This window comes from Dendropsophus ebraccatus, chromosome 4, assembly GCF_027789765.1.
Source record: "Dendropsophus ebraccatus isolate aDenEbr1 chromosome 4, aDenEbr1.pat, whole genome shotgun sequence".
Taxonomy (NCBI): Eukaryota; Metazoa; Chordata; class Amphibia; order Anura; family Hylidae; genus Dendropsophus; species Dendropsophus ebraccatus.
Window position 1 is genome coordinate 83,996,475 of NC_091457.1, and position 19,717 is coordinate 84,016,191.

General features: G+C 41.5%; 1 protein-coding gene across 1 annotated transcript in view; it reads left to right on the forward strand.

The window, feature by feature from the left end:
• The window catches only part of PEPD (peptidase D), a 211,205-nt gene that overhangs the window by 41,820 nt on the left and 149,668 nt on the right, over positions 1-19,717 (forward strand). Inside the window, exon 7 of the mRNA XM_069966171.1 lies at positions 6,159-6,203. Coding sequence (XP_069822272.1) covers positions 6,159-6,203 — 45 coding nt within the window. The remainder of the gene's footprint in view (positions 1-6,158; positions 6,204-19,717) is intronic.

Consider the following 19,717-nt stretch of genomic DNA (forward strand, 5'->3'; position numbering starts at 1 on the left):
TATGAACCTGAACTATCGGCTTTTGATTCCCGCTGTCTGCCTGCTCTGTGGAGAGGGTTGATACAACCTTGAGGACCGCCTGGAAAACTTGCTTACTTTATCCATGTTTCAGAGCAACATTTCCAAAATTTTTAGGTTTCTAATTTCTAAAATTGGCTGGAATCTCCACCTGAAAACCCCCACCGTCATCATCATCATCCTCCTCCTCATCTCTTCAGCCTTACAATTATTAAATGTGTCATTAGCCATCATGTTTCACGCCAGGCTGTTTGTGGACACTATTCCAGCTTCTTCAGTTCTGAGTTGTTCTCCATCCAAAACCCTTCACCATCTGTGTCCCGCTACTTATTGGATCCAGAGCTCTGCCAATCACTCGCCTATCCCAGAAAATTAGTTGTTTTTTTTTGCTTCCGTGTTCTTTTTTTCTTTTTATTAGCCACCTTCACAAAGTGACACTTTAAGCAGGGTCTGTGTAATTTCGGCAGCAGCATAAAGGTTGTGCCCGGCTCCCTTCAGCTACATTGTTATGCGGTAATTAATGCCATCTCGGGCTCTTTGAAGCCTGACAGATTTCAGTAAATACAGTTTCAAAAATTGGATCACGGCGGTGCCTGCTGTGATATTAATTTTCCCATTGTCTGCTTACTTTGAATTGACGGTTTAAGCAGCAGAGATTTTGAACCTTAAAGTTTTAAGGAGAGCTGTCATCACTCCTAGGGATTACCATGGGGCAGTGTACAGATTCTTTAGACAGTCCTTTCATCTTATAATTTTCTCTGTAGGGGAGATTGGAGCCCCGAAATCCTGCTGACATCCCACATTAGTCCTCAAGTCCTTCTTTTTTTTTTTTATAAATCACCATTCCCCTTTTCCTGTAGAAACCTGCAGGTAAAAATTTCAGCTGCCTGTATTCTCCATTAGTCAGCCTTCTCATTAAGCAGCTGTGCAAGGAATGTTCCCCCTAGTGGTGACTCCTTCAAATCTTCAATATTGAGTCATTGGATTTCCTACTACTAATATAGGGCATATGGATATGGCATGATGGTAAGGAATACATGTTGCTCATACTTTGCAGACTTTCTGCCAGTAAGCCTATGCCAAAAGAGAATCCAGCTGGAAGTGGAAATATAAAGGAAGGTGTTATACTTCTCCCTTCCAGCTGATCCGCTTCTGCCTTTGGCACATTTTTTTCTGCTGCAGAAAATTTGCATTGTATCTGCAACATGTCTTTCTAGCATAAGGAATTATTGGTGGGAGCCTAATGTGTGAAAAACTAAGGGATTGTCATTAAATTGTAGTAAACATTTTTGTAACACACCAGGATTACATAGTTACATATAGTTACATAGTTAATACGGTTGAGGAAAGATACATGTCCATCAAGTTCAAGGATGCAGGGAAGGGGGGTATACAAGGAGGGGATGGATGCAGGGAAGGGGGTATACAAGGAGGGGATGGATACAGGGAAGGGGGGTATACAAGGAGGGGATGGATGCAGGGAAGGGGGTATACAAGGAGGGGATGGATACAGGGAAGGGGGATATACAAGGAGGGGATGGATGCAGGGAAGGGGGATATACAAGGAGGGGATGGATGCAGGGAAGGGGGATATACAAGGAGGGGATGGATGCAGGGAAGGGGGATATACAAGGAGGGGATGGATACAGGGAAGGGGGTTATACAAGGAGGGGATGGATGCAGGGAAGGGGGATATACAAGGAGGGGATGGATACAGGGAAGGGGGGTATACAAGGAGAGGATGGATGCAGGGAAGGGGGATATACAAGGAGGGGATGGATGCAGGGAAGGGGGATATACAAGGGGGGGATGGATGCAGGGAAGGGGGATATACAAGGAGGGGATGGATACAGGGAAGGGGGATATACAAGGAGGGGATGGATGCAGGGAAGGGGGATATACAAGGAGGGGATGCATACAGGGAAGGGGTATACAAGGAGGGGATGGATACAGGGAAGGGGAAAAGATGATGGTAGGTTCTATACATATGCATTTATATTATTTTGGTCTAAGAACTTGTCTTGTTGGGAGGCCCTCTACTGTTTTTGCTGTTTTGAAGCCCTCTACTGACCAGATCCTGGGGTAGACGGTTCCAGAGATTCACAGTTCTCATGGTAAAGAAGGCTTGTCGCCTCCGGAGATTAAACCTTTTTTTCCTCCAGGCGGAGGCAGTGCCCCTTTGTCCTTTCAGGGGGTTTTACCTAAAACATCTTTTCCCCATATTTCTTGTAGGGGCCATTTATATATTTAAATAAATTAATCATATCTCCCCTTTAACGTCTCTTCTCCAGACTAAACATATTTAATTATTTTAGTTAGTTACTTTAAGTTAGTTTTTAGTTAATATTGTAGTTGGAAGAATTAAAAAAACTGTGCAACACAAGATAAGCTCTAATGCAATGTAATAGGACATGAAGCTGAAGAGTGGAGAGCATAAAAAGTGTCTCTGCCCCATACCAACTCTACACCATATCAATCAAATCAAAATAGCCCTTCATTTACATGATGGATTTTGGCCTTGCACATACATCCAGCAGATGATAACTTCAAAGTTAAAACCTTTTGTTTTCATTCTGTTTTTATGTTCTGTTTTTATTCTTTTTTATGGAGCATAAGAACAATTCAGTTTCCAAACTAAAGCAGTAATAAACATGTTACATAGTTACATAGTTAATACGGTTGAAAAAAGACACATGTCCATCAAGTTCAACCAAGGAAATGTGTACTACAAGTCCAAGAATGCAGTGCTTTCAGAAGTGTTGCACAGTCGGTTAGGTTGCAGCACCTGCTGCCAGGGCCGTAACAGCTGCTGCTGCCCTAGGCACTACACCTGAAGACACGCCATCTTGGGGAGCGTAGGGGAGTGTGATTTCGGCTACATGCATTTCTCTACATGGAGAAACATTGTATTTTTCATGGTTTTTAACTGCTTAAAACATAAACAAATTTCCAAATTGAATCAATGATTAGAGCCGTCTGCGTATTGTCAAAGTTGACAGCTGCATCTAAATCCTTTATGCAGCCACATCCCTCGTGTCTAATGGGGTGGATTGCCCCCCTGGGACGTCGTCCCGGAGAAGTGATCCACACGTCCTGCTCAGGCCAGGGTCTGCGCCGTAATGGCAGCAGCCAGAAGCAATCGAGTGCCTATCTCCTTGATCTATGCTGTATAACTATACAGCATAGATCTCAATGAGAGATCAGTGTGCTTATACTAGAAGTCCAAAAGGGGGGCTTCTAGTATATGTGTAAAATAAATATATAAAGTGTTATTAATTAAAAAAAAAAAAAATCCTCCCCTAATAAAAGTTTTAATTACCCCCCTTTTCCCATGTTATAAATTAAAAAATAAATAAATAAACATGTTTGGTATCGCCGCGTGCGTAATCGCCCGCATTATTAATTTATTACATTCCTGATCTCGCACGGTAAACTGCACAAGCGCAAAAAATCCCAAAGTGGAAAATAGCGCATTTTGGTCGCATCAAATCCAGAAAAATTGTAATAAAAAACGATCAAAAAGTTGCATATGCGCAAACAAGGTACCAATAGAAAGAACACATCAAAAAATGACAGCTCACACAGCGCCATAGACCAAAGGATAAAAGCGCTATAAGCCTGGGAATGGAGCCATTTTAAGGAACATATATTTGTTAACAATGGTTTACATTTTTTACAAGCCATCACCTAAAGGAAAAGTTATACATGTAACATATCGTTGTAATCCTAACGACTTGAGGAACATATGTAAGAAGTCAGTTTTACCTCAGGGCGAACGGCGTAAAAACAAATACCCCCCAAATAAACAGAATGCGTTGTTTTTTTTTTCAGTTTCACCACACATTTATTTCTTTTCTGGTTTTGCAGTGTACTTTATGAAAAAATTCAGCCTGTCAAAGTACAATTAGTGGGGCAAAAATTAAGGGCTTATGTGGGTTTCTAGGTGAAAAAATGCAACTGCTATGGCCTTTTAAGCACAAGGAGGAAAAAAACAGAAGTGCAAAAATCGAAATTGGCTCTGTCTTTAAAGGAGTTATCCAGCCAGTGGCGTAACTAGAAATTGCTGGGCCCCATAGCGAACTTTTGAATGGGCCCCCCCTCCAGTCACGCCAATAATATTAATAGTACTACTTATATACTTACATCCAGCCAGGACAGCAGTGTGTGTCTTATATACAGCCAGGACAGGGGGGGGGTGATATATACAGCCAGGACAGGGGGATGATATATACAGCCAGAACAGGGGGGGATGATATATACAGCCAGGACAGGGGGATGATATATACAGCCAGAACAGGGGGGGATGATATATACAGCCAGGACAGGGGGATGATATATACAGCCAGAACAGGGGGGGATGATAAATACAGCCAGGACAGGGGGGATGATATATACAGCCTGGACAGGGGGGGGGGGTATATACAGCCAGGACAGGGGGGGGGTATATACAGCCAGGACAGGGGGGGTTATATGCAGCCAGGACAGGGGGTGGTATATACAGCCAGAACAGGAGGTGGTATATACAGCCAGAACAGGGGGGATGATAAATACAGCCAGGACAGGGGGGATGATATATACAGCCAGGACAGGGGGGATGATATATACAGCCAGTACAGGGGGGATGATATATACAGCCAGGACAGGGGGGATGATATATACAGCCAGGACAGGGGGGGGTGATATATACAGCCAGGACAGGTGGGGTGATATATACAGCCAGGACAGGGGGGGGGGGTATATACAGCCAGGACAGGGGGATGATATATACAGCCAGGACAGGGGGGGGGGGGGTATATACAGCCAGGACAGGGCGATGACATATACAGCCAGGACCTGTGTGTGTTTCCTTCCCCTCCTGTCTGTCCCGACACAACACTGCAGCTGTAGCCACAGATCTCAGGCAGGAGATTATGCTAATGAGGCTGCACAGAGCTCCGTAGCCGGGATACTCACGTCCCTGCTGGTCTCCCATCCCCCAAGCTGTCCGATGCCTGTGAGGAGGCCGGGTCCGGAGAAGGAGATTCCTCACTGCTGCCGGCTACTGACACACACTGTAAGTGGGGATCAGTGTGTGTCAGCTATTACCTGCTAATGGTAGCAGCAGGGATTCGGGGCAGGGGGCATAGCCCCAGCACTAGGGCCCAGGGAGGGGATGTAGTTGCACTGCAGGGGGGCACCTACCTACGTACACCTGCTGTGGGGGTGAGTGAAGAGACAGCACCAGCGCCGGAGGAAGTCCCCGCTCTGCTCACCCAGCGGTATCATAGGAGCCAGGAGACAGGAAGTTCGGAACAGGTCGGCCCGGCTTCAGAACACACTATTCTGCCAGGTTAGCTGATGTCAGGACAAAGGTCCTGAACAGCTAACTGGGAACATGACAGCCTGGCCGGGCCCCCTGATGTGCCGGGCCCCGTAGCAGCGGCTACGGCTGCTACTGCGGTAGTTCCGCCCCTGTATCCAGCGCTACAAAAATATGACCACTTTCCTACTACTGTTGTCTCCAGTTTGGGTGGGGTTTTGAAACTCAGTTCCATAGAAGTAAATGGAGCTTAATTGCAAACTGCACCTGAACTGGAGACAACAGTAGGGGGAAAAGTGACCATGTTTTTGTAGCGCTGGATAACCCCATTAAGGGGTTAACATAGTGCGATTTTGCCAAAATCAGCAAAAATGGCAATATCTTACCGCATTTGTGCAATTAGATGGAAAACTGAAGTAAAAATGCAACAGAAACGCAACAAAAATGCTGTGTGTGAACACAGCCCAAATGTCCTAATGAAGATATCTGTATATGACAGGGAGATGGTGAAGTAGGTTCTAGTGGCCGGTCAGAGATAGTAACACCGTTTAGAGGGGCTTGGACAAAGCTTAAAGACAAGATTTCGCCAAACCTCCTGTGATATCAGAGGACAGTGTGTTGTCTCAGGAGAGAGGGATGAGCCATGGAACTGTAGACAATACCCATTTTGTAGTTCTGCTATTTTCTGTCATAAGTAAAGCATGCAAAACCATGCTAAAGCTAGTACTATAAGTAATAACATTATTTTTGTAAGCTATATATCTTAGGGTGATGGTTATATTTACATATAATTTTATTTTTGTGAAATACCCCTTTCATTTGTGTTTTTTTTCTTTTTCAGGTTTGTTGTGAACAACACCCTGCTTCACCCAGAGATTGTGGAATGGTATGTCACTACAGTTATCATCTGTTCAGAATGAGAACTAGTCAGGGTTTTTTTTTCCCCTGGCCGGGTACAATGATGCTACTTTTTTAAAGTCAAGCTTTATAACAACCTCAGAATGATAATGCTCATATACACTACTCATAAAAAATTTGGCATATTTGGCTTGGAAAATTTTGGTAGGTATACCCCAAACTAACAATGTTTCTTGTCACTTGTCATGTGCCCTTCAGACGTCTCATGCTGTTCACAAGCCAACTTATTGCCTGCTGGGGCATGGCATGCCACTCTCCTTGAAGTGCGTTCCTCAGGTCATGGAACTGAATTGTATATCCCCACCCAAATTGGAGACGAGTCGTGCTGTCTATGGAAGAAAGTGGCCATGTTTTTTTAACATTGAATATTCCTTTTAAGCCTGTGTTGTTTATACAGAGGCACAATGACTGGATTAATGATGTTATTCAACAACGATATCAAGCTGTAATTGATACTCAAGGGCATATGAAAAGCTATTAAGACATTGACATTTTTATGGGGGTATACCCACCACTGTTGGCTTTTGAACACCAGCAGGGGGGCCAAAGTAAAGTGAATAGGAGCTGCTGCTACACAGGAAATGGAGCCAACTGCTTTCGACTTTGTTCTTATAATACTATGCGAACACCTAGCATCTGATCAGCAGGGGAGCAGGGTTGTCGGCACCTCACCTATCAACTATTGACCTATCAGTTGTTTTATCGTGGACAACCCTTTTATTATGTCCTTGAAATCATAACATAATGTGATACATATTTCCCAATGCTGCCATATCAGTCTTTCCTTATTGCAAATTCTGTTATACCTATTGTTAAAGTGGGATGTTATCTCTGCTTTGTATGCGAGGAGAACTAATTAACATGATGTAGAAGTTTTAGATTTTTTTTTTTTTTGTCGCCTTCTTTGGAAGCGTCATCATCAGTGACAAAACCCAACACCTTTTTTCTTCTTTCTCAGTTTAAATCTTTTACCACGTTCTTGTATTTTCACAACAATCTCACCATCTGGCAAATGACGAATGAGAACAATAAATGTGAAACAACTCACAGGGGCCACATAGCCGCATTGATATTGAGGAAATGGATAAATCAAACAAGAGACAAACAAGAGGCCTGTTAATGTCTGCCGGAATGATAAAGGTCCAGATCTTCTATTTTCTGTTTCTTGATAGGGAAAAAAAAGTTTAGTCATTAAAAATAGAAATCCTCAGACCGTGTAAACGCCTCATTAATCTCGCCACCTGCCAGGCCATGATATGAGGCTCTTTGTTTTACAAGCTCCTGATCAAATTATGTATATCATTGTTGCTGTCTCTGCCATTAGTCCATGTTAGGAGAAAGGATAGATTTGGTCTGTATGTGGTCCTGTAAACAAGCACTGGGGTCAGATTATTGTGTGTCAACCAATGGTTGAATTTTTACTGAGATCCCTACATCTGACATGGCTTGCAGCTTGTCGTAGATATAAGTCTTAGCATACTTTATTGAACCTACGGTATATAAAGTATGAAAAACAACAATATTAACCTAAAAAAACAGTGCAGAGCCCATTTGCTTTGATAGCTCATACCCAGTTTCTTGATGGTTTTGCTACCTGGTTTCTTTATTTCCTAATTACTGACATACCTACACTTATGCTGGATAATTTTAAGTGATATATAAATACTCCCATGAACAACCCAACGTCCCGTTCTGCCTCTTGATTTTTCGCTTTAACCTCTTCAGCATCCGCAATTTACCAATTCTACTACTCGCAAGGATGAGAATTTGCTTGACCTAGTCTTCTCTAGTTTCTACTCTAAGTTTACAAATTTTACCTACCAGTTTTTTAACCCAGCCTTGTTTCCTTCTCCATCAGAAATTCTCACCATTCTGTGGGCATGCCTACTTCATACACATTCAGATATCTATTGACCACTCAACAACTTATAGAAACTGTCATCGCTGTCCTCAATATTTTTCTTCTCCTCTCCCAGTGTGGTTGCCAGACACTACCATGGCACCCTGGATGAAGCAGAGCCACCTTCAACCTAATCCTTCTGATGCAGATGACAGCAACCCTGGCACATGCCAAGAACTTGCTTTCTTTACTGGGGCTGTAGGTGTGATGAACTTCTATGGAAGAAATGTAATATATCCTTAGTCCTTCTACATTATAAATTCATGCTAAAAACCTATTACAATGCCCTTCATTTTGCTAAACAAAACTTTTACCTTGCTCATCTCCTCTCTATCCAACAACTCTTTGACACTTTTTGACACTTTCAACTTGCTCCCTAGGCCTAAAGTTCAGGCATCTATTACTGACCTATGTGCTGAAGGCCTGGCCTCCTTTTTTCAGAACTAAAATATATAGCATCCCTCAGTAATTTATTTCTCAGTCCACCTTTAGTACTTATCCTACTACTTCCTAAAGTTCCTCTTTTATCCTCTTTTATTTTTTAGCCAGTAACAGGAAGAAAATTCCAGGCTCCACTCTTCTTGGCCCATTACCTCCTCTAGTGACCATTTCTGGAGTGACCTCTAGTGACCATATCCAAATTCTGGGATGCTTGGTCTATTCCCACCTGATCAGCTATCTTTCGTAGAACTCTCTCCTTGATCCCTTAGTCTAGTTCTGCACTCTACACTCTTATAACACTGCCCTAACTAAAGTCTACAATGATGTCCTGTATGCTTAATCCTAATGCAACTTCTCTTTATTGATTCTTCTGGATCTCTAGTCAGTGTTTTTCTGTCCCAGACAGAGGTTGCGGCAGAAAACAACTCTTCAGACTGGAAAAAGCTCTACTTCCTATAGGGCATACAGCAGCTGATAAGTACTGGAAGACTTGAGGTTTTTTTTTTTTATAAAAATAATTTACATATCTGTATAACTTTCTGACATCAGTTAATTTAAAATCATCTTTTTTTCTCTGAAGTACCCCTTTTAAGGACTCTCCTCTCTTTTGGTTTTCTTCTAAAGGCTCATCCACACATCAGTACTTTTTTTCAGACTTCAAAAACCAAGGTTGCTAGGCAGTGCATCAGTAAATACAGAAAGCACACGCATGCCAGGTCTATATGTAGTCGGTTTTAAAACTGGCCCATTGACGTGTATGGGGCCATACGTCTCCGTAATGTCTCCGTCTCCGTAATGTAACAGCCTGTTTACGTGACTCTCAATAAAATCCTTTTTCTGTTGTTAAATCAGGATCCGGAATTAATGGACAGACAAAAACATATGTGTTGATGAGGCCTGACTGTTGTGGTTCCTCAGGGATCCTGGGCCTCCCCTCTTTTCTATCTACGCAAATCCTATTGGACAAACTATTAGCAGATTTGGCTTTCTGTGGCCACCTCTATAACACCCAGCTAAAGACCTCGACCTGTTATACCTGCACTTCTACTAAACACCACTGCTGTCTCAATCATCATGTATTCCTTATAAGTTAGCAAAATTTCCTGGATCAGAGACTCAATAGCCATCTCTGTTCCACTCCCATGCTTTACACTGCAGTTGTTCATATAAGCAAAAACCCTCCATAATGTCAGTGCATGAAGAGCTGTTTTTCATTACATTAAACTCCTAGTATGAAGCAAGCAGTCTATCAACCAAATTCTACACGTATACACAGCCAGATGAATCTCGATGTGAGCACAACATAAATTGGTGATGTGATTCAAGCTGTGTGACAATCACATTTCACATAATGTAATATATGTGTGCTAGGTTGTCCATGGTAAAAATAAAACGACCTTGTAGCTTCAATTTACTTTATTGGCTTGATCAAAATGTTTCATTATCACAAATCTTCCCTCGAGTTATTTTGTATCCCTGTGCACATAAGTTAATAGGAGGATGACTACTATTTTATTTTGTATTATGGTGTAATTCTGTGGATAGATGGGTGAGATAACGTCTGCTGGAACAGAAGGTCATCCGCGCAACCCACGACCATTAAACCTCTATGATTCCTCCTGAACTAAATGCTGTTTTATAATTGGGATTCATGTCTGCCGAGCTGTAGCAATGTCATCAGTTTAAAGGCTAATTGCAATGAGAGGCTGCCGCCCACATCTGGGTTTTCGCCATCAGCTGTCTGAAACTATAGCAAATGTTAGGGGGTTATATACCTGTAAATGAGATCATGGATTGTTAGGGAGGTTTTTATTGCAACAGATAAGATTATTCATGGTACTAAGAATAGTGTAAAGTGTTCATACCGTTATCATTTAATAGGAGCGTGAGCTTAGTTTTCTTTGACAGGCTTCTGTCTTATCTGTATGCAGCTAATAAATGACAAAATGCTGCCTGCTTACAGCCACCACTAGATGGCAGACATTCTGAAGAGGTAGAGGGGTGGAGAAATAAGCATTCTCAACCAATGATGAGACAGAAGGTGTGTCTTGGACTACCATAGAATCCCTATTGGCTCTATAGCTAAGCTGTAGTCACGTATCACAGTTCTCCCCTAAAAGAACTGAGATAAAAGCAGTTAAAGAGCAAAATCTGAATAAATAAATAGCAAGTAGACATCCCCTATAGGTATTGACTTGCATATAATTTTTAGTTCCTGACCGAATAGCCAAGCTGAGTTCACAGGTTACGATGTTGCACAATGCTTTATGCTTAAATGCAGAATCATAATGTTATAGTTTTCAGTAGGTCAAAAGCCTTTGGCCATCATCAGTTCATAACATATCATAGGTTTAAAGGGTATTGATCAGTGTGCAGTTGCTCCTACAAAGTGGAAGCTCAGGTACACATGTATATGACTACCCCAGGTTTATTCTATTCATAAGCCCTATTGGATCAGGATGAGGCTCATGTACAGAACGGACCTGGCGTGGTCTTATCCACTTAAATGCTGGTGCATTCTTCTCAGCAGAGCTGAGGGTGCCTGGTTAACCTATTCATTTTTTTTATTCTAGTTTTTGTATATTAATTGTTTAAAAGAAATATACAAAAATTAGGTTTCTGCAAGACACATTAGAACTCTGACAGATTGCCGGCATACTGCCACAGTTCTAATGTCTTTGATGACTGCCTCTAACCTTTTACTATAGCCTGCCAATATAATTCTTCCGTGAACTTTGTCTCTTCTCCTGCCCCTTGGGTTTATCACCCTCTGTCCATTGTTTTCTCATTAACCTTCAACCCAGACTTCTGATATTGTTATACCCATCTGTATTTGCCACTCTCACTTACCTCCCAGTTGTGATCCACATCTGCCACCTCAGTACCCTGCTATGTCTCATTATTCATCCTATATTCAGCTGTATACAGCCTGTGTGAGCTTGAGCTGTCCTACAAGTATACTTTCCCTCCCTGTCCATAGTCTGAGCTGGTGTATAACCCCCCCTGCCTCCCTGCTTAAACTGTATCTCTTACTGTGAGAGAACAGAAAGGCCATGTGACAGACTTATGTGTAGAATTTTTTTTTATTGAAGACTATGTAGAAAGTTGCCTCACTTTGCATTCAGGAAACAAATGAACAATTACAAATAAGTAATTTCAGAGATGTCTGTAGCGTTTAAGCTCTACAGCACTGAGAAAGAAAACAGCAATTTCCAGCAATATTTTTTTTTTTTGTATTTTGTATAGAACAGTCCAAATGACAAAATAAGGAAATGCCAACTAAAATAGTTATTTTAAATATCGGGGGTGACAAAAAGCACAAAAGCAAACTGTTTCTAGGAGAATAGAATATGAAATCTGGGATGTGATGGTATTGATCATCAGAAAATCTAGCAAAATCAAAATGTTGTTGAAATCCATTTTTTTGAAGGTACAAGTATAGAATTTGAGCTACAATGAGGCTGATAAAACAAAGGTATTTGATCATCAGATAGGTAAGGACGCAAATATATTATTAGGTGTAATTGAATTGTTTAACTGTGAAGAAAAAACCTTTAAAATAAAAGAGAAAATATAAAGCCCACCCATATCAAGGTAGCAGGAAGTACAAATGACAAAAGGTGCATTTCTACCCAGATATTACATACTAGTCCTCAAAGGGACTGAACTGCAAGGGAATAGTTTACAAATCAGATTTTCCATTTATAGTATGTCCATGAACAGGTGCTAATTGACTAAAGAGGCCTCCCATTGATGGAAAATTGGGATGAGGCTCTAAAAGATGTCTAATACTGCCCTTGGGGGAAAAAGTTCAAAATGGGTTACATTTTCATTCTTTTAAGGGGCCATCTTAAGTGATAGGTGAATTATTGTTGAGTTGATAGCTCTACCACTTCCGTTCTATGATACTACTGAAACCAACATTTGAAAATGTCTGGATTGCACTTTTTTAAGCTGTTCATAATACGGTAGTTTGGATTAGCGAGGGTTAAATGCTTTAATCATCCAGAGAAGCAAGGGAGAGAGAATGTTCCCCAAAAAACCATTATTGTAGACCTACTGTTGTCAATATATTTTGGTTGGCTGTCATTTCATATAAAGCAAAACATTGAGCTGTTCAGTTATTTTTTCTTCTTTTTTATGTGCAAAGATCAAACATTATTTCTCATCTCTCCTCCTGTCCCATGTGATGAAAGCAGATGTTATGTGACTACCTTGCAGATGCACTTGGGAAGGGAAATCTGTTGGAGAGGTTTGATGGCAGCTGACAGATTATTCCTAGTTGTAACCTATGTCAGAGACATGTCTTGTCTTATGTACTGGGAATGGCGGCTGCTTCGTGCCATCAGGCTCCGCAGTGCTCCATCTCACAAATCACCCTTTATTTCCCCATGACACATCTGCTCACAGTCAACATATCTGTCATTTTTGCACCTTAACCTTGGAAGCCTTGATCGTATTCTGTCTCTTCAATATAGGCAACTCTTTATTGTCAGAGTTGCTGGTTTCTGCTTTATTATATCTGGAATACTATATTTCATTGAGCAGAGAGATGCAGAGATTTAAATCAGCATGTATCTTAAATAAACTGCATATTTATGGTAAGCCTGCTGAATATCATTTCGTACAAATGCCATCTAGTCTAAAGCAGCTTGTGATATCACCAGGCTGTGAGGCACAGAATGTCACATGTCTTCCGTCACTGCAGGGAGTTTGGGAAAATTGGGTCATGTACTTCAAAATTTTAAGGGCACTGGTTCTAGTGAATTGGTGATGTCTCCGATTTCCTTGTCAGTATCTGTAGAAATTGATAAGGTGAAGCTTCCATAATATACGACTGATGTAATTGGTTATCATGAGTTCAGAGGCTACATGCTAGGGTTGGGCTATAAATAAAAAATTTTTTTTAACATTATGGACCATTTTCTATTTAATCCTCAATTTTTAATTTTTTTTTTTGCTAAATAGAACTTTTTTTCTCTTTGCAGGTGCCTCAGACACAATAATGGTGTTTGAGACAGCAACTGTATTGCTTCACAGAGTAACAGTGCTCTCTGTTTCCCTATGTAAGCGTTTATGCCCAATATGTGCTTCAAAATAGTAATCATGACCGCTCTGTACCCCAAAATAACAGACAAGCGCCCTTTGTTCATCCATATAGTAGTTGGGCCCTTTCTGTGCATCCCTGTAGCACAAGAAGATTATCCATGCACTGTGACATCACTGTATGTATTAGCTGTATACTGTGACATTGCTATTTATTATGCTTGTACTATGACATCACTGTATTATTCCTATACATCACTCTGTATTACATACCACACACCAATACCACATCAGGTTCTGAGCCAGCTACTAAAAGAACCATAAATGCCATCCTATAAAAACTAGTGGAGTTTCAAGAAAATTATTTAGTTGCTAAAAGTTCTCCCTTCAACTGCAGAGCAGAGTAATCCCATCTCATCACCCCAGTCATTGTATGTATTAGATAGTGTTATTAGTCACCTATAATACACAGCACACTATTACATAGTTCTGAGGAACAACCAATGTGAAATGTAACAGGGGTTGTCACCCAGCTTTCCCAGAGGAAATTGTGTAGCAGTAGGATAGCCATACAGGAGCCTTGGAAAGCCTGGTGAGAAGATGATACTACTGGTCGCACAGTAAAGAGGGCATGCTGATAATTGTAGTTTTGCACCGGCTGGAGCGTCCCTCAGCCATGCAACTATGGCAAGGCCGCTCCTGCCCAGTGCCTCCCGGTGCTCCCCTGCCTCCACCAACACTGCCAGCACTGGTGCTCTTCCTGGGGAGAGGCACTTGACTTCCTGGCGTTGCATTTTAAATGTAGCCAAGAGGCATTAGTGTCAGCCATGGGTGTGAGGTGCAGCCCCTTCTTTTTCTCTATTTTTGCTTTTCCTGGGAGACACATGTCCCCGTAGCACAGACAGCAGGACCTGCTCGTCTCCCCCCATAGACAGGGCCGGCAGTATGTTTGGCCGCACTGCACATGGACCTGGGCAATGCAGAACACACGCCTTCTTCTCCTTTCAGACCACCACCAAGCCCTGGACGATGCGCTGTCATATACTACTATAGTCTACTAAACACTTTTTGTGCTTCAGCACAGAAAGGGCAGACATTACTCATGTGTCTTCTGCTCCTTCACTGTTGTCCTCCGCACTAGATTCTGCGTTTTTTTTTTTTTTTATAAAAATTAATAGAGTTAATTTGATTAATCCCCCAGTCACTACATGCCTTTGTTAAGTAATGATGACTTATTGACGTCATTGGTATAACTTTAATTCCTATGAGCTGTGAAGCGCTGCCTTTTTCTAGCACATTCCATGGTGCGTGATTAGATTGAGAACTAGGGAATTTGAAGCCCAAGTCAACATCTTGAACTCTTATTCATGTTCCTTAAACAATTTCTGAACTATTTTTGCACTTACTGCGTTATCCTGCTGATAGTAGACACTGCCATTAGGGAATAGCCTTGACATTGAAGGGATGTCATAGTAACAGCTATATAGTTGCCAGGTCCCAAGGTTTTCCAATAAAAGTTAACACTGCTTCCACTGGCTTGCCTTTCTCCTATAGTTCATCTTGGTGCCATCTCTTCCCCAGAGTCAGACCATCTATGTAATGTTAAAGAAAGTGTGATTCCTGGTACTAGAACAACTTCTTTCATTGCTCCATGGTCCAGTTCTGATGTTTACATGCTAATAGTAGTCACATATGGTGGTGAACATGGGTCTTCACAGGCATGCTGACCATTATGGAACTACACAGCCCCATAGGTACTAATCTAGAATACACTATGGGGGACATTTATAAAGGTCCTGCCCGAGGCGTACGCCAGGAAGAAGGTGCAGATTTGTCCGTCCTCCCAGGCCTATGCCTGCCGTATGCCCCACTCGCCTCATGGGCGGGCAGGGGGAGCTTGGGGGCGGCAAGGCGGGGAGGATGTGTGGCCGCCTTCCGTGCCTCATTTTTCATGATTTACGCCTGGCAGGCATAAATCATGATCCAAATTTACACCTGCTGGAGGCGTACACCAGAGAGAAGGCGCAGATTCCCTGGCTTATGCCTGCCATATGCCCTGCTCGCCTGATGGACGAGCAGAGGGAGCTTCAGGGGGGGGGTGTAAATCATGATCAAAATCTATACCTGGTTTGGGCGCCTGGTGGCCAGATTCACTACGAATGGGGGAAAGGAGCTTAATCTAATTAAAGACCAGCGTACGAGTACCCCGTTCTTCATAAATCTCCCCCAATGTGTTCCGACACCTTTGTCACTTTTGCACATTTTTGGTAATTACTAATGACTGGATATTGGAACCACCCCACAAGATCCCTCCTCTTGCCCATCTTTCCAGGTTCCAGCATATAAGCTTCCAGTACTGTCTGGTTAGTCGCTGCTTAATGTTATGGCCACTTGGTGTGTACTGTTTAGCAGCAGCATACCCTCCCCTTACTTAGTTTTTTAAAAAATTGTGATTTATCGTTCCACCATTTACAACCTCTTGACACTGTTTTTATTGCACCTAAAGAAGAAAAACGGGGTAAAACAATATCACTAAACTGAGATGCAGTCCTGGGCCATAAAGATGACGTTTAGGTGCTGGTTGTTACCTTCCACTGCTGTCTGTATACAGTACTGCAGATTTAATCTGTGTATAAATACATTTACCTCAGATTGGAGATAGAAACCAGTAAAGCCTAATAGCAGTATTACATTTCCACCAGATCCTCCAGCCTCTGACAAGTGTATCCCATTCACAGTGTTTTCCCTCCCATAAGCCGAGACGCAAAGTCTTCATTATGCAGAGATTCCAATATTCGGCTGCAGAAGTAATTTAGTGTGTTAGTGACATTTTCAACTACAGCCTTAAGTTTACAATCTTCACAGAATCCACCGAGCCATCTGCATTTAGATACGGACAGTTGTGAATAATGTCTCCTATAGATTACACAATATTACAACGATGAATATTTTAAACCCTCAAAATGGTTCATTAAACGCTATAGGCTTAAAAATGCCAGCAATAAATTGTACATTGCTTCCCTACGTTGAGAGTTTAAGAGTAAAATCATTTACATAAAACTCACACACTTTTTATTATTATGCAAATGACACAGTATTTCCATATACCTTCCTTAATAAATGAGCCGCTTCCACCTAAGACCTTCATATACATATTCATAGGCTTACAAATTAATTACTGCGTGCACCCAAAAAAAGAGAAAAGCGAAGCAGTCAGGCAAGGGTTAAATTATCAGCCCGATCTGGTGCTTTGTCTATAGCTTGCAAACACTGACTTCATTTGAATAGACTTTTCAGGGGCTATTAATTAATTCTCTACTGTTCAGTGTGAAATGTTCTTTTGATTTTAAAATCTGATTAAAGTAAGAATAGATGTCTGCTTACAGGCAAGGAAAGAACAGTACTGGCATAAGTCTGCCTAGATCACATGATCTCATGCGTTTGAAATGTGAATGTAAAGTTCCATTCATAATAATCATTCAATCCGTTCATTTATTTGCCATTACAGAAGTTATAGATTTAAAATCCTGTAGAGCTATGGAGGGGACATGATCGAAACCTTTAAGTATGTTAAAGGAATATATAAGGTTCAAGAGGAAAGTATATCGTATTGCTGAAATCTGTCGTTTTATAAGCAAAATGTAATATCTGTTAAAAAATTGGCAGTCTGTATTTTGAAGTCTGCTGTAAGAGATAAATGGGATCCTGACTGATCCTTGGCTTTTAACCCATCTCATCCTTTGTTTCTGATGGAGGAGAGCAGTACCAGTGTCTAACAGCAACTTACCCTCCAAAACTATTAGAATAATCATATTTGAACTGAGGAAGCATGCCTATAACTGATGGTATTGGAAATTATTGTAGAAAAGTCAAAGGCCAGATGTAGAGAAGGTCCTAAGAGATCAAACTGGACTTCATAAAAATTGGGTGCCACCAACTACCATAAAGAAGGGCCCAAAATGTCTTGAACTTACATTACCCCAAGCCTCCTATCCTCAAATGTACTGTAGTTTGCAAAGTACAAAACAGCCAGTATCACTTTCCAAGAAGCACTGGCTGATTATCTGTTGGCATTGTCCATTACGAAGTGCATATGATCAGTCTTGTAAGCCGTGAAGGTACTTGGGTTCTATAAGGCGACACCGCAGCCTACCACAGACCTGTCTTGCATACTGTGGCCAGGATTTATAGTTCCAGGGGCCATGAAGATCTGGAGGGATTAACAGTTCTGCAGCAAAAATGGATTGTAATGTATCTAATCCCTCAAATCCTGATAGACGTTTCTTCTTTTTTTTTTCTTTCAAGCAGGATTAGTCTACGATCAGTAATGACAGAGCAGGCTTTCCAAGTCTGCAGTGTCACGTTTGGCTGTGGTGGTAATGGGATATTCATGGGTGCTCATATCGGTCGGGTAATTAGCACATCATTAGTGCAAAGCCTCCAGACCCCAGCTTTCCTCTAGATAGACTGGACGTGGGCCGTCGTGTATAAACATAGACAATATACATCTAGTGCGTGCGTGCTCTGCAGAATTAAACATCCCTGCTCTATGTCTCTCATATAGGTCTCCTATACCTAGTGCAAATAAAATAGTTCTGTTTAGCTATTTCTAAGTTATAGCTGTTAATAGAAATGCTGGGTAGCAACCAATATGGTTACTGTTTCCAACTCCTGAAGAGCTGTCACTTGTATTTCCATATTTCTGAAATTATCCTAGTTATGCATTATTAATACAAAAATACACCGACTGTCCTGCAGTAAGACAAATCACAGTGTGCTCTGCACTGAGGAAGGTGCTGGCGGTGACAAAGACTGACAAACATATATTTTATGCTTACCATCCCATCTGAGGCGTTCTCAATTCAAATTTCCCGCATCCTAAGTTGTCCCCCTGTTGTCTTTCAATTGTCGCTGTTTAAGCTGGAAGCCATGTGATACACTCCAGCCAATGAAAAGGCTGTTGTGCTCATGTACACAGTTGGATGGGGTGGGGGGCACAGGAATGGGACCAGAAAGCTAATTAACACACATTACAGAGTTGGCGGAGTTCCGCCACTTTTGAACGTAGCCTAAAAGAAAAAACTTTAAGGATTACCTAGTAAAGGGGAAGATGCTGTGGCACTGTCCAGTTGTTTCTTAACAGCACTTAAATGGCAACTCCGGCGCAGATAAAAAACAAAAACTGAACTGAAGCCGTTGGTGTCTTAATTTTTTTCTTCACTTCCTGGTTTAGGCCTTCCCATGATGCACTTTGTCTCCTGTGATGTCTAACTAATTCTTTAGAACTGTTACTTCACTTCCTGGTGGGGGATTAAGGGGGGAAAGATAGGGAAGGGGGGCAGATAGGTGATTGAAGCATATTACAAAGTTATCGAACTTTGTAATGTGTTTCAATTACTGGGGAAAAGCTTTTCACCGGAGTTGTCCTTTAAAGTGTAACTGTCATTTCAAACTTGCAGAAATCAATATTATATGAAAATATAAGAAACTGCTGCCATTTCTGTGACTGTCCACCATAATATGCATTGTAAATTGATGCCATTAAATATAAATTATTTTTATTTGCAATTTCATCCTAATTATACAATGGTAAACGTGCCCCTTATGTTTAATTATGCATAAGGTTGCTTTGTACAGCCTTACTATACATCTGTTGATCAGAACTGATTCTTTGATAACTATAATGCTATTATTTTAGGCTCTAGGAATACAGTCAGGCTAGAGTTTACACCTGTATTATGCACATATTAGGCTAAGGGTCAGTTCACACTACAGAATACGCAAAGAAAGGCCACGCGGTTCCTCATGTCCCATTGACTCAATGACTTTCTCAAACTCAGTCTGTCCACCCAAAAATTACGTTTACATTTACATACCCTGTAGGGTTTTCCATGGCCGAAGACATGTACCTACCGACAGCCCTTCTAGGATCTATACTAGAACCTGTCAGTCCTAGTGGCCCTTTAACCCATACGTGAATGTGTCAACAGTTTGTCTGTTAGTAGACCTAGCCATTTACAGTGCAGATCTGTACATTTGATCAGTTTTAGTTATAATAATCCCCTAAACACTGATCATTTGTATTTAGTGGTGCT